Below are 15308 nucleotides of genomic sequence, written 5' to 3'. Positions count from 1 at the left end.
AGCATCAACCTCAATAGCCACATGCTCAACGCCAATAGCCACATGCTCAATGCCCAATTTTTTACACAACTTCAAACCTTGAGATAAACCTATAAGTTCAGCAGAAATGACAGAACATAAAGTTAGAGGACCAGAGAAAGTAGCTATAACCCCACCATGGTGATCTTGGATAATACCATCCATACCAGTAACAAAAGTACCAACCGACCCATCATAGTTGAGTTTAGCATAAGGGGAGGAAGGTTTGAGCCACTTGACAGTACGCTCAGTTTTATAAATCGAACCACCATCAAAAGGAAAACCAAAATGTTCAGCTATATGATGATAATTTTTAAAGTTCTTAGCCGAAAGAAGATTGACAAACTGAAAATGAAAAATTTTATTTCTAACATTGGTAATGACTTGGTTAGCATCCATCTTGATCTCATTATGTTTATAATCATTCCTACCCTTCCAAAGGTACCACATAATCAAAATAGGGACTAAATTATATATGTGGTCTTTGTTGTTAGTTAACCAATGATTAAGCATCCTAGCAACATCGCAATTAGCAATCATATTACCTTTATCAGCAAGATTAAAAATAGCACCAAACTTTTGGGGCAATCACACCATTTATAAAAACATGCTTAATATTTTCAGTACTAAAGCAGCATTGACACTTAGAAGGAAAATAAACCCTTTTCCCCACAAGAGATTGTCCACAGGCAAGATGCCTTTAAGACATCTCCAAACCAAGATAGATTAAGATAAAGAAATGTTATAATGCTAAATAGAAGCAAAAATTTGAGAAACATCACCTTTATATCTAATAGCATCCCAAACAGTTTTCAAACTAAATTTCCCAGTATAAGATAAATTAAAATGAATTTTATCCTTGCACTGTAATTGTAACGGGATTTGAAGAATAATATCAACCATGTTAGAAGGGATAACCTCCAAAAGTTTGCTAACATTCCAATCACCATTTTGAATAAAAGAATTAACTTTAGTATTGACAATAGTATTGGTATTAAGAAAACTATCAATAGAACAAGTACCCAACTAATTGTCTTGCCAAAAAGAAATATCACCTTTCCCAAGGCCCCATTGAAAATAATGTTCAACCTCCCATTTAATTTTACACAGCCTTTTCCAAACAGAATAGTCAGAAGGTTTATAGTAGCAAATCAAAGGATTAAGATCTTTACAATATTTGGCATTCATAAAATTAGCCCACAAGCTATTGTTAAATCTAAAAGCAAATTATAATTTATGAGAAAAAGCATGCATAGTGTCAAGAAAATTCTTACAACCCAAATATCCCTCATTGAAAACACAACAAAACTTATTCCAAGTAGCCCAATTAATACAAGACTTATTATTTTTAGATCCCCAAAAAAGCTTATTGAGCATTCTCTCCATCTAGTACAAATCATGGAGGAAGGTTGCAAAGTGTGAAAGATAAATATAGGAATAGAATTTAAAACACTTTTAATCAAAACCAACCTACCTTCAAAAGAAAGGAAATTAGAGGACTAGTTAAGAAGTTTCTTTTGGAACATAGTAAAAATGTTGTCAAACAAAAGATCTTTTTTTCTACCTTTAAAAAGATGAGTGCCTAAATATTTAATAGGGAGAGAGGTAGAATTAAAACCACAAACTCTTTTAATCACATTAATTCTACTCTGATTCATCGATTTAATAGCAATGAAATTACTCTTATCATTGTTTATAGACAAACCACTCATGTTTTAAAAATGAGAAAGAAATTGAACTAATATTTTAACATTCTTAATAGAAGAATTCAAGAAAATAATAAAATCATCACCAAAATTAAGATATGTAATAGGAATGCCACCAGTAGTACAAAAATAGAGAGTATGATACCTAGTATAAAGATCCTCAAGACCTCTACAGAGGTATTACATAGCAATAATAAAATGAGCAGGAGAAAGAGGATCTCCTTGTCTAAGACCGTGCTCAGATTTAAAGAAACCATGATTACGGGCATTGATGATCACAGAAAAATAATAGTTTTCAATATTATTCTTAATAAGCATGATGAAAGACTGGTTAAAGCCAAAAAGAGAAAGAACTTTGTAAAGAAAATGGCAGTTCAAATTATCTTATGCCTTAGTAATGTCAAGCTTGAAGATGAGATTACCTCCACTGATTTTGACATTAATATCATGCACCATCTCTTGGGTCAAAAGAATATTATAAAAAATACTCATATCTTTCACAAAACCAGTTTAGTTGAAAGAGATGATTCTCAGCAGGATGATTATTAACCTAGAAGCAATGATTTTAGCTACAAGCTTATTAAAGAAAGTGCAAAGATTAATAGGTCTAAAATCAATCCAGTAATTAGCAGAATCTTTTTTAGGAATAAGAATAATATTAGTGGAAGAAAAAAATTAGGATAAGGATTGCCATTATAAAAATCATTCACAACCTCCACCACATCTAATTTATTAATATCCCAAGTTTTAATAAAAAAAATTTGGAGTGAAACCATCTGGACCAGCAAGAGTTTAACCATTCATATCTTTAACAGTATTCTAAATTTCCTCATCCGTTGGGGCTTTGGTGAGAAAAATGTTGTCTTCCTCACCAACCGAGCAAGGAATAACATTAGGGTTGGTAATAGGGGAGGTAATCTTAATACTATTAAAAACCTTTTTAAGTAATCAATACCAGAGTTAACAATTAATTCATCAATATCATAAACATGCTCTTGCATGTTAATAATTCTATGGTTATAACTCTTAGTTTTATTCTTATTGGTCAAAGCATGAAAAAAAGAAGTGTTCATATCCTCCTCCAAAGTCCACTTAGCCGAACCTTTCTGTTTCCAAAAAGTTCTTCTTGATTTTGCAATTGGAAAAGGTCAACTTTAGCTTGATCAAGCTTAGAAAGATTGTCACTTATAGGATTCTCCAAAAATAACTTATCCAATGCCACAACCCTATTCCCCGTTTCTTTAATATTAGCAAAAAATGTTTTTAAAAATATTTTTATTCCACCATCTGAAACTTTATTTCAATCTACTCATTTTAGCCCACAAATGAGACATGTCTTTAATATTGTTATCAGGAGAAATATTGGCATGCCAATTATTAGACATAAAATTTAAAAAAACCAAAATGAGTAAGCCACATATTTTGAAACCTAAAATCAGAAGGAGCATTAATTTTATTAGCAGCTACGGATAAAAGTAAAGGAGCATGATCAGTTAAACTATGACTCAAATGCTGAATATGAGTCATAGGAAAGTCTCTTAACCATTCTTTTTTAAAGAGAAACCTATCAAGTCTTTGCTACATAGAAGATCTACTCCAAGTAAAAACACCACCAGTAAAGCCAATATCATTTAAATTGCAATTAGAAATCATATTATTGAAATCTTCCATAGCATTGATTTTAGGTGGGTTCCCCCCTATTCTTTCACTAGCATTAGAAACAATATTGAAGTCCCTGCCCACACACCAAGGGCTATTAAAGCTAAGAGCAAAATTAGATAAAATCTCCCAAAGAGGAACCTTACCCAATCTAGTACAAGTAGCATACATAAAAGAGGCATTACAGTTAACATTGGAACAAGAAATTTGCACATTAATAACTTGGGCAATAATTGGAAATAATATTGATGTTGAAATGACTTTTTCAAAAAATCCAAATTTTATTAGAACAATTAGTAAACATCATGTTAAAACCTAAGCTAGAAGCAGTACTAGTCATTTTATCAGAAGAAATAAAAGGTTCAAGTAAAACCAGCAACTGAATGTTATGAACATGGCATAAATTCCTTACCCAAGTCCTAGAGTCAGACTACCCAACACCCCTTACATTCCAAATAAGTGAATTAATCATTAGAACTTTTAGTAAAAGTTTGAGCCCTCGTTGAATGAGGCATATCAGGTAAAGGAGCTTTACCATTTTTCTTTTTCTTCTTATTCACCTTAAAGGCACCATCCTCATCAATAGGTTTAGAGCCACTATCAAAGAGATCAGAAGAAGATGAAGTGTTAGGATCACCCCCTTTATCATTGTTATTAACATGAACCACTACAGGAAATTCAACCATTGCCGGCGGTTTTTATTGGCAGTTTATCTGTAAATACCGGTGGTTCTTATAAAAACGGGCGGCTTTTTGGTAGTTGTAAAATCGTCAAAAAAAATGACGTCAGAAACCGTTATTACCGGCGGTGCGCCAACCGCCGATCGAAGCCGTCAGTAATGGCTAAATTTCCTGTAGTGAACCATAGAATTAAGGCTAGAAATGTTTCTAGGGATAAATTACCCTTCTTCACATTCCTCCACAATATCTTTCTCGATATTTTCCACATTAATCAATAAAGAGGGATTCTCTTTATTTTGAAGCATATAATCAATAGAGACAAAAAAATTAGGAAGCTTATCACCTACCTTAATACTTTTCTCATTAGGAGAAATTATTTCTGAAGTAAGATTAGGACTATCATTCAAAAGTCTCAAATTATACGAATTTTTTTCATTGCCAACAATCTCGGGTGGGGATTGGATCCCAGCCTGATTCAAAGGAATTAGGTCCTCAGTAATCTCATTAGTAGTATCTATAGATTCAGTGATATCCTTCCCCACCGAGTTATTGGAATTTTTAGTAGTATCTATAGATCTGGATGTAACTTAAAACATTCTAAAACCACATGGATATGAGTTTTATAATGATTATAAAAATCGGGAACTTTTTCAAACTCCACTTTTTGTAGGTAACCAAAAGCTTTAGATCCGACCCACACTTCCTCCTTAGCATGTTTCTTAGTGATATCTACTTCAACTAAAACCCTAGCCATAGGCGGTCGGGTTCTAGAAGTAGTTGCCTGATCAGTTTGCAAGGAGCGGCCGAAAATAGAACTAAGAGCATGTAGGAATTTGACATTAAAAAATGAAGTCTAAGATTAGGAAAATAGATCCAAATAGGCACAATGGGGGATTCTTCTCTAACATCAAAAAAAGGCATCCACTTCAAAATACGCATTTGACAATAACGGATAAAATACGAACTGCAAGCAAACACACGACTGTAGTCTAGATCATTTGAGAGTTGAATTGCAATATGTTTCAAATCCATAAGGCCAACAAAGTAAAAACCCGTTAGTTTTAAGCTACAAAAAAAGCACGTATGGAATCCACTACGAAGCCCAATTTGTCAACCAGAGTAAATTGAAAAGGGGAAGCGAGTTTTAAAATTCTTCATCCAAAAGCAACACAGTCGCACTCCATTGAACGTAGAATGAGTTAGAGAGGGAAGTGTATCACCTGACGAAGAGCCAGAGAGAACCTCTTTAAAGGATCATGACTGAGGAGGAGAAGGAACTCCCATATCCAAGCTAGGAAAACCTTTGTTTGAATGTTGAACATGGGAAGCAACATTCCCTTAAGGCATAGAGGATGAAGCCCCCGCCATAGCTTTGGGGCCCAAACAGGGCCAACTAGCAAATATGAGCACCAGTGAAAACAAAGAAAGGAAAAGACAAGAGATCTCCTGTGGAAAGGACGCGAAAGCGGGGAGATCTCAGGAAGGAGGAGGGAACCCTAAAATCGGCTGAGGCGGCGCTTAAGGCGAGAGCTGAAAAAACGAGTCTTATATGCCTCCAAAACAATATAATTTTATGCATATTATTATATTTTGAAATAAATACAATATAATATATTATGTTGAATTTTAGTCATTATTTCAGCTATCTAATAGGTTTCAAAATTATTTTTTATTTTTAGACAAGATGAGCGTTGATATCTGACACACTAGGACTCCCATATTTTTTTCGGGAAAATGATCAAAATGAGCATCTAACTCTTTATGAAGGACCTGAATGATCTCAAAATATATTAAATGATTATATTGGTCCCTTAAGTTTTTAAAAAAGAATCAAAATGGTCTCATTGTGAGATTATTTTAGTTTATTTTAAAAAAATTAAGTGAGCAAAATGATCATTTAATATAATTTGAGATCATTTTAATGTTTTATAAGGAGTTCAAAAGACCATTTTGATCTTTTTCTCAATATTTTTTCACTCCGTGTATTACAAATTCAAATATGATCAATGAAACATTTGAAATAAGGAAATTATAGAAGTTGAGACCAAATCAAAATTTTGTTTTGAAACCTTAATTCAAAGAGCCAAGTTGAATTAGAGAGAGGACCGCTAGAATTATGATTTATTTTCTTCATTTTATGTTTGAAATCATGAAAAAATTTGGGTACAATTCAAATAGTCAAAATTTTTAAATCTTTTGAACTAAAAAAAATAATTTAAAAAGCGACACAAACCAAACCTTAAGATAAGTTTTTGTGTTAGCGTTTCAGAACTCAATTTCTCGATAAAATAAAACTTTCTTTAGTTTGTTACTTTCTTTCACATTGGAGAGGAATCATCCCATGCGAAACATTGTTTAGCTTCCAACGTGAAGAGGGTAGCTGGGAATTTAATAAGAATATAATTGTCAATTTTCAGGTATTGTAGTCAGGTAAGGTTTTAATAAGAAGAATATAATTGTCAAAAAAATTTTCTCCGAATTGTTTGATTAATAAAGCAGTAACGGTCGGATTTGGAAATTGAATTTATCGCCAAATCGTACGGTTCAATATAGCAGAAATTTGAATTGACATTGCACGTAGAAATTAAAAAAATCAACAAGAAGCAAGCTCGTTCCATCTCCTATATAAATAACGAGGAGCTGGGCATTGCAAATACACACGAAACCCTAAACAAACAAAAAAAAAACAAGAGAGAAAAACGAAAGCAAGCTGCTCAATTAAGATCATGAGTCCTTCTCTGGTTCTAGTTGCTTTCTTTTTGTTTGCCATCTCCTTCCTGCTAGCAGAAAGAGGAAGAAGGAGGGCCATCTCAAACAAGATAGCCCTTCTACCTTCACTTCCAGGGCTTCCCTTGATTGGTAATATCCATGAACTTGGCTCTCTGCCACACCAATCACTCCGGGAGCTGTCGAAGAAGCATGGATCCCTCATGCTTCTTCATCTAGGCTCCATTCCAACTTTGGTAGTCTCATCTGCGGAGCTTGCTCAAGAGTTCATGAGAACACACGACATGGTATTTGCTAGTCGGCCCTCTTCCAAAGTATCCAAGCTTCTATCCTACAACAACATTGACATAGCCTTCTCACCATATGGTGATTGTTGGAGACAGCTGAGGAGAATTAGCGTAAATAATCTCCTTGGCCAGAAAATGGTGCAGTCCTTCAGCATTGTTCGTAGTGAAGAGGTTGCTCAGTTGCTCGAAAGAATTGCAGATCAGGCTTCGAGTGATAATGGCGTTGTATGCATCACTGAGATGTTGAATTCACTAGTAAGCAACATTCTCTGCAGAGTTGTTTTAGGATCATCGATGAGCGATGAGAGAACGAGCCTTGTTTGCGAACTGGTGAAGAGGAACTCAACTTTCTTTTCTGTTATGTTCTTTGAGGACCTTTTCCCAAAGTTAAGGTGGTTGGATGTGCTTTTAGGATCTGAAGCCAAACTTAGAACTCACTTCAACACATGGGATTCTCTTTTGGAGGAGTTTATAGAGAATCATCTAAATAGGTGCAAGGATGGGGGTGACAGCAATGGCACGAATACGGATTTCATTGATATTTTGCTTCAACTGCAGAGAGATTCGAACACGGACTTTGTCCTCACAAGGAACCATATCAAGGCCATACTAATGGTAACTATTTTACATAAATTACATTACTCTCTCTCTCTCTCTCTCTCTCTCTCTCTCTCTCTCTCTCTCTCTCTCTCTCTTTCTTCATATCTATATATCAATCACTGTACTATAAAAAATATCATAGTTTGCTTTATGATGACATTCTTCTTTAACCTGCATATGAAGGACATGTTTGCTGCGGGAACAGACACATCATTCATAACCCTTGATTGGAGTATGGCTGAACTTATTCGAAATCCAGAAGTGATGAAGAAGGTACAAGATGAAGTGAGAGAAATAGCCAATGGAGATGAGATGATAACAGAGGAACGTTTGGGCCAACTAAAGTATTTGAATGCTGTCATAAAAGAAGTTCTTCGTCTCCATCCTCCTGTTCCCTTACTGCTTCCCCGAGTGTCAACCGAAGCTTGTCAAATGCAAGGATATAACATTCCGAAAGAAACAAGAGTCATCATCAATGCATGGGCTATAGGAAGAGATGGAGCTTATTGGGATTCTCCAGATGAGTTCAAACCAGAAAGATTTTTGGACAGTACTATAGACTATAGAGGTAAAGATTTCCATTTGATACCATTTGGTGCAGGTCGGAGAATTTGCCCGGGGATGCCATTTGCAGTTGCAGTTGTTGAACTTACTCTGGCAAATCTATTGCTTCGCTTCAATTGGACTCTTCCTAGTGGCATTTCTAAAGAAGTCATGAAAATGGAAGATAGTCCAGGATTAGGTTCTTTAAGAAAACAGAAACTTGAATTAGTGCCAACACTTGTCAATATCAAATAAATGTACGCCATACCTCTATATGAGATTTGCAATGCATGAATTATCAACTTGGCCAAAACGACATATTTTATGTAATAAATATTTTGAAGTAAGCTCCTAACTTACAAGTTATTAAAAAATAAATGTTTATTTAAGAAAAACTAAGAAAATATCTTGGAATGTGTGATAAATATAAATTATTAATTCATTCCTTTTGTATGAGTAAAAGTCAAAATCATTATACTATAGAAAATATATTGCAGTTTGTTTTGTGATGAAGTTCTTTCTTAACCTGTATATGTTGTTGGATATGTTTATTGTGGGAACATATATATCATTCATAGCCCTTGACTGGAGTATGGTTGAATTTATTCGAAATCCATAAGTGATGAAAATGGCATAAGATGAAGTGAGAGAAATAGCCAATGGTGATGAAATGATCATAGAGGAACATTTGTGCCAGCTAAAGTATTTAAATGTATCATAAAAGAAGTTCTTCACCTTTATCCCCCTATTCCTTTACTACTTCCCTGAGTGTAAACCAAAGCTTGACAAATATAAGGATATACCATTATGAAAGAAAACAAAAGTCATCATAATGCATGGCTATTAAGTGTAAATTTTGTAGTATCTTACATGTTAATTTTTTTTAGAATTCACACAAGTTCCAACACTACAGGAAAAACGTCAAAAAACGGCAGTTAGTATGGTAAAACCGATTGTTTTCTAATATACCGGCGGCTTATCGGCTGCTTTAAAGCCGCCGGTAAAAATGGCGTAGGAAACACTTACCGGCAGTTTTATGAGGCGGCGGCTTTCCGGCGACTAATACCGCCGGTCACTACCGGATTTGCAACCGGCGGTGTTCCGGCCGTTAAGCCGTCGCAGGAAATTTTTCCGACGGCTAATCGGCGGGCACTTTACCGAAGGCTTGCCGGCGGTTAAAGAGGTCATCGTGTGTTCGCTCAACCGCCGGCAAACGTCGGTACACCGCCGGTAGTATTGCCGGCGGTAACCCGGGGGTCACGGCCGACGGTTTTACTGGTGGTATACACCGCCGGGCTTTCACCGGATAACCGCCGGTATATTACCGGCGGTGTAAGGAAATTACCGTCACCTTATCTTTAGCCATCCGGTATCGTCATTTTTGGCGGCCAAACTGTCGGTTGGCCACCGGAAGCCTGTAGCACCTGAAAAAAAAATTGACAGCATTCCCTCTATTTGAGGGAGGTTCACCCTAAACTCTATACCTGCAGAAATAGCAATACATAATAAGATATTTTGGGCAATACGCCGCTATATTGATCACAACTATATACATAACCACAAATTTAATAAACAAGTTTACAATCAAACATTATGAAATTCTAAATAAGTTTATCAAACATAAAACAAGTTCACCAAGTTTTAAATTCAATAAGGTTACAATCACAAGTTCACAAATTCTAACTACAATCATTAAAAATAAAAAAGATCTAATCCTCAACTGTATCCTTATTGTCTGGAGATGGCTGCTCCTCTTGCTTCTTCTTCCTTTGATTTTCAACTCTGTAAGATTGCAGCTCTGCTTGCATTTCATTTTGAACCTTTCTCATTTTTTCAATCTCTCTAGATTGAATCCTTCTCATCTCTTCAATCTCCCTAGTCAGCGCTGCAACCCTCTCGTTTACAGTTTCTTCAGCTCCACTTGGATTATGAAATGCAGAGGTGGATGAACTTCCCTCAATAGTATAAGCCTGTGAACCCATGCCATATATCCTCCCCCTCTGTCTTCTACCAACAACATCTGATCATGTATGATACTCAGAAATATGGGCTGATCCTGAAGATGATCCCTCGCTAGTGGACTGCCGACTTTCTCTAGCTCGTACAAAATCTTCCTGCGAGTTACAATTAGTTTTATGAAAATAAATTTTTATTATAAAACTTCGAAAATTTTTACTCACATGAGCATTTTTAGCCTTCTCATCAACCCACTAATGGTCAGCTTGATGTTGATGAGTTCTTGTATGCAACTTCAATGGTGTTGGCTCCCGACCAAGGTGCTCTTTCTGAAAATTTGATGTTTAGTTATAATAACATAAATATATGTAATAAACTAATTCAAAACACTTACCAGTCGCCACCTATGTTCTTTATGAGGTACTGATCCACCAGTATGAAGAGAGCTTCCTAAATCACTACAGTTAGGGGCTCTGTTCTATTTATTCTGCTCTCTCATTTTTATAAACTCAGGGGTCGCCCAAGCACTACTCAAATAAGCCCAAATGCCCTCTTCAATCCAATTAGGAAGCTTCCCGAACTTTCTAATGTCCGTGAACATGTCCCTGAGATGGGTCACTCCTCTCCTCTCAAAAGTTTTTCTGATCCTCGTGCTGTACTCAGGCAACCACCTAAATTCTTTATGTAAAAATTTAGGTAATACCAAAAAGATTAGTACAAATTAAATCATATATTTGAAATCATACCAAAAAAATATACCTGAAATTCTCCAAACCATATATCTCTAACCGACTTTGAAATCTTCTTCCAGGATAAGTAAGGAGCATCATATTTATTCTTTATAATATCCCGGATTATATGTATAGGTAGCCTTGAAGGATTGAAGCTGCAGGTTACTTTTTTGGTCAATAACATGTAATATATTAAAATACAAACAACTTAATAACATAAACTGACTTACTTATCGCCCTCAAGCTCAATGTATTGACGCTTATCTGTTGCAGCTGCATGATCGCTAGCGCCAACCTCTGGTGGTCTAGATGGTCCACCCTATTCATGCTGCACCGGATAGGGGTAGTAATATGGGTAAGGGTAAGGAGGTTGGAGACCAGTGGATGGACCAGCTGCCTGTGATGATGGTGTGGGGTAATATGGATAGAATGGAGAAGCATGTGTTTGATCTGGAGAGGGGAAGTGAGGACTCGTTGAGAGAGGAGGGAAGTGGCCAGGGAAGTATGGAGGTACAACAGGAGGTGGATCTGAAGGTCCCTGACCCTGCTCACTCGGGGACTGGAGGTCATTTGATAGGGTTTTGAAGTGTTTGAAAATTCACTGGAAAAGGCCTTTAGGACAAGGCTTCTAGACTTTGGATTTGAGTCTGGATTTTGGAATTGATCTGGATTTTGAGTTTTATTGATTAAGTTTGAGTATCCAAATCATCTATAATCATTTGGGTGATTATTAATGACTGGATAGGATCAGAGCTAACTCACAGGTAGGATCAATACCTGAACTGGAGTCTGAGTTCTGAACTGGGTTGGATTTTGGATTTTCATTAAGGCTTGAATTAAATTTAGATATGGATTGGCTTGGGATCAGGATTGATCTGGAATCTAGATGGATCTAGGGTCAGGATTGGCCCGAGTGACCTCATATAAAAATGATGTCAATATTTGTCTCTACGACCACTGGGATATTTGCTAAAATAAACTTGAATAACTTGAATAGCTTGACTTGTTAACACAAATGGATCAAATTTTCTGTATCTTCTACTATATTTTATATCTACTAAATCATACATAGGATGAAACTTTGTGCCTCTATTTTGTACTGGATTATACCATTGACAGTTAAACAAGCATACAAAGTTCTCATCTTTGCCTGGGTACTCCAGGTCAAGAACCTCATTTAAAATACCGTAATAATCACACTCATTTTCTTCATGAATGTTCCATCTAACACATAATCCATAATTTTCAGTCTTTCTTCTTTCACGCCATGACTTGGTATGAAATATGAACTCATTCACTATATATATATTGGTCAAGTTCTTACTTTTTGCATTGGACATCATGCTAGTGCTTGCAAATATTTATCAAAATATTTGTTATCAGAATTTTGTACATATAAATATTTTTAAATATTAGTATTTTTTATAATAAATAAAATTTAAATTTTTAAAATTAATGTGCTCACATATGATCTAAACCAAGTTGGAAATTAATTTGCAACTGCTAGCTCAATATCCAACGAATCTGTCAAAGAAAAATTGCTTACGAAATACCTTGTGACAAATAATACTTTAGTATTTTAAATTAATAAATATTACTCATTATTAACATTATGCAAGAACTTACTCTAAGATTGGCTCGACTTCTTCACAGTTTAGTAGCACATACAAATTTGCTGTATTTATTTCTAAATCGTTAAGAAATCTTTCAACACATTTGCTACTAAGCTTTCCTGACCTTTTAAATTCTGATAGTGCAGCATGTGATTGTTTTTCTACATCGAAGTATATGCTACGACCAATCTTTATTCTTGTTCTACTTACATGGGGCTCGAAGTAGTAGGAGAAAAAATAAGTTGTTTCTTAAAACAAGTAGGCTTCACATATTGATCCTTCTGGTCGTGCTTTATTCTTAACATATTTATTCAACTTTTTTAAATATCTATTGAATAATTACAATCATTAAGTTAATAAAATTATGTTATCCCAACTTATTCAAAAATATTTGAGACTTAATAAAAATTTGAACTCATTTATCTTTCGAAAGGATACATCTAACGATATTATACAGGTCCATCAACTCTAGCTTCATAAGATAGATGGACTGGAAGATGTTTCAAAGAATCAAAAAAATCAGGGGAAAATATCTTTTCTAACTTGTAGATGATTATTGGTACGTTATCCTCGTACCTCCGTAAAGCATCTTCTCTTATTTTAGATGAACATATGTCTTTGAAGAAAATGGTAAGCTCAATCAACGAATTTGATATGTACTCGAGTAACATATATACTATGCTTGGAAGAAGAACCTCCATAATTATATGACAATCATGACTTTTGAGTCCAAATAACCTTACAGATTTCATGTCAACACATCGGCTTATATTTGATCCATAGCCATCAGGTATTTTTAAATCTTTAAACTACTAACATATCGATCTTTTTTGCTCTAACCATAGAATCAAAAAAACTAGGGAGAAATATCTTTTCTAACTTGCAGAGGATGATTGGTACGTTATCCTCGTACCTCCGTAAAGTATCTTTGCTTAGTTTAGATGAACATTAGTCTTTGAAGAAAATGCTAAGCTCAATCAACGGATTTGATATGTACTCGAGTAACATACATACTATGCTTGGAAGAAGAACCTCCATAATTATGTGACAATCATGACGTCCAAATAACCTTGCAGATTTCATGTCAACACATAGGCTTATATTTGATCCATAGCCATCAGGAATTTTTAAACCTTTAAACCACTGACATATCGATCTTTTTTGCTCTAACGTGAAAGAGTGTGGAGCTTTGGGCTTCATTATTTTACCGTCGATTGTTGTTACTAACTCCAGATTTTTTTGTCGACAATACTCTTTAATGTCCATCCTTTCTTTGACATTATCTTTACTCTTACCTTTAACATCCATAATTGTATTAAAAATATTGTCTAGAAAATTTTTCTCAATGTGTATAATATCTAGATTATGTCTTATCAAATTAGTTCTCCAATATGGTAATGTCCATAAAATACTTTTCTTAATCCAAATATGTTCAACACCATAATCTAGAAATTTAGACTCTGATAGCATTGGAAAATTAATAATTGTTGGAATGTCAGAAAGACTCTGTAAGGCATCATCACCACTTAATCTGAATGGAGGAGGCGATCGCTCAATTCTGTTTTTAACAAATGCTTCCTTATTTCTCCGAAAATGATGATTAGTAGGTAGAAATATACGATGACAGTCAAATCAAGTATTTTTTCCTCCATGTTTTAGTGTGAAAGCTTTGTTATTCTCCATGCAGTAAGGACATGCTAATTTTTCTACTATGCTCCAACCAGACAACATACCATAGGCTGAAAAATCACCAATGGTCCAAAATAATGCAGCTCGAAGGATAAAATTTTGTTTTATTGATATGTCATATGTGATCATTCCTTCTTCGCATAATAACTTGAGGTCATTAATTAATGGTTGCATAAAAACTTCAATTTTTGCTTTCGGATTATGTGGTCCAGTATTATAAGAGTTAAGAACATGTACGAAGTAGTCATACACATCTCTGGTGGAAGATTGTATGGTGTTAATATAACTGACCAACAAGAGTACAGTGTAGCTGTTTGACTATAGGGTGTAAAATCATCAGCATATAATCTCAATCTTATGTTGCGGGGCTCAGCAGCAAATGAAGCATGCTCTTGATCAAAATGTTTCCATGCTTCAGCATCTGATGGATGCGAAAGAACACCACTTTTTGCTATTTTCTCCTTATGCCATCTCATATGACATGCTGAACTCATTGATGCATAGAGTTGCTGAAATCTTAGAATGATTGGTAAATAAAATAAACGAGAATATGACACATCTTTCTTTGGACGATGTTGTTTTCCCGAGTTTGGCTTAAACCGAGGAGCATTACAGGTGCGACAAATAATTTTTGCTGCATCATCTTTGTAGTATAACATACATCCATTGATACAATAATCAATTTTTGTAGCAGTAAGACTCAGCTTGGATACTAATTTCTTTGTTCGGTATAAGTTTGAGGGAATTAAATTGCCCTTTGGATTAGTTTCTTTCAGAAGATCAATAAAGTCATTAAAACAATCACGGAGAATATTATACTCAGTTTTAGTACTTAGCATCCTCACTGCAATGGATAATTCTGAATGTGTACTACAACCATCCCATATTGACTTTTGAACTGAATGTAATAACTCAAAGAATTTTTGTGTTTCTACATTTGGTGTCTCTTCCACACTAGACCTTAAATTATGACCTGCTGCATCAAAAATAAGATCTTCATAGGATCTACTTATTTGATCTTCATCAAATGTTTCATAAGCTAAAGATGAACCGGCATAAGCATCACTGTTTTTCTCGTACTCGCGATGTGATGTCCAAA

At 35.0% G+C, this 15308-nt stretch overlaps 1 protein-coding gene across 1 annotated transcript; it reads left to right on the top strand.

Annotated features, from left to right (window-relative positions):
* The first annotated feature begins 6738 nt into the window (after positions 1 to 6738).
* Positions 6739 to 8594, top strand: LOC110102873 (cytochrome P450 71A1). The gene is made up of 2 exons (XM_020831364.2): positions 6739 to 7692; positions 7861 to 8594. The coding sequence occupies exons 1-2, from the start codon at positions 6790 to 6792 to the stop codon at positions 8473 to 8475; spliced, it is 1518 nt and encodes a 505-aa protein (XP_020687023.1). The 5' UTR covers positions 6739 to 6789; the 3' UTR covers positions 8476 to 8594.
* Positions 8595 to 15308: the final 6714 nt, after the last annotated feature.

Source organism: Dendrobium catenatum, unplaced genomic scaffold (genome assembly GCF_001605985.2).
Source record: "Dendrobium catenatum unplaced genomic scaffold, ASM160598v2 fragScaff_scaffold_896, whole genome shotgun sequence".
Classification (NCBI taxonomy): Eukaryota; Viridiplantae; Streptophyta; class Magnoliopsida; order Asparagales; family Orchidaceae; genus Dendrobium; species Dendrobium catenatum.
Note: the sequence above shows the minus strand (reverse complement) of the source record. Positions and strands in the feature narration are given on the sequence as shown.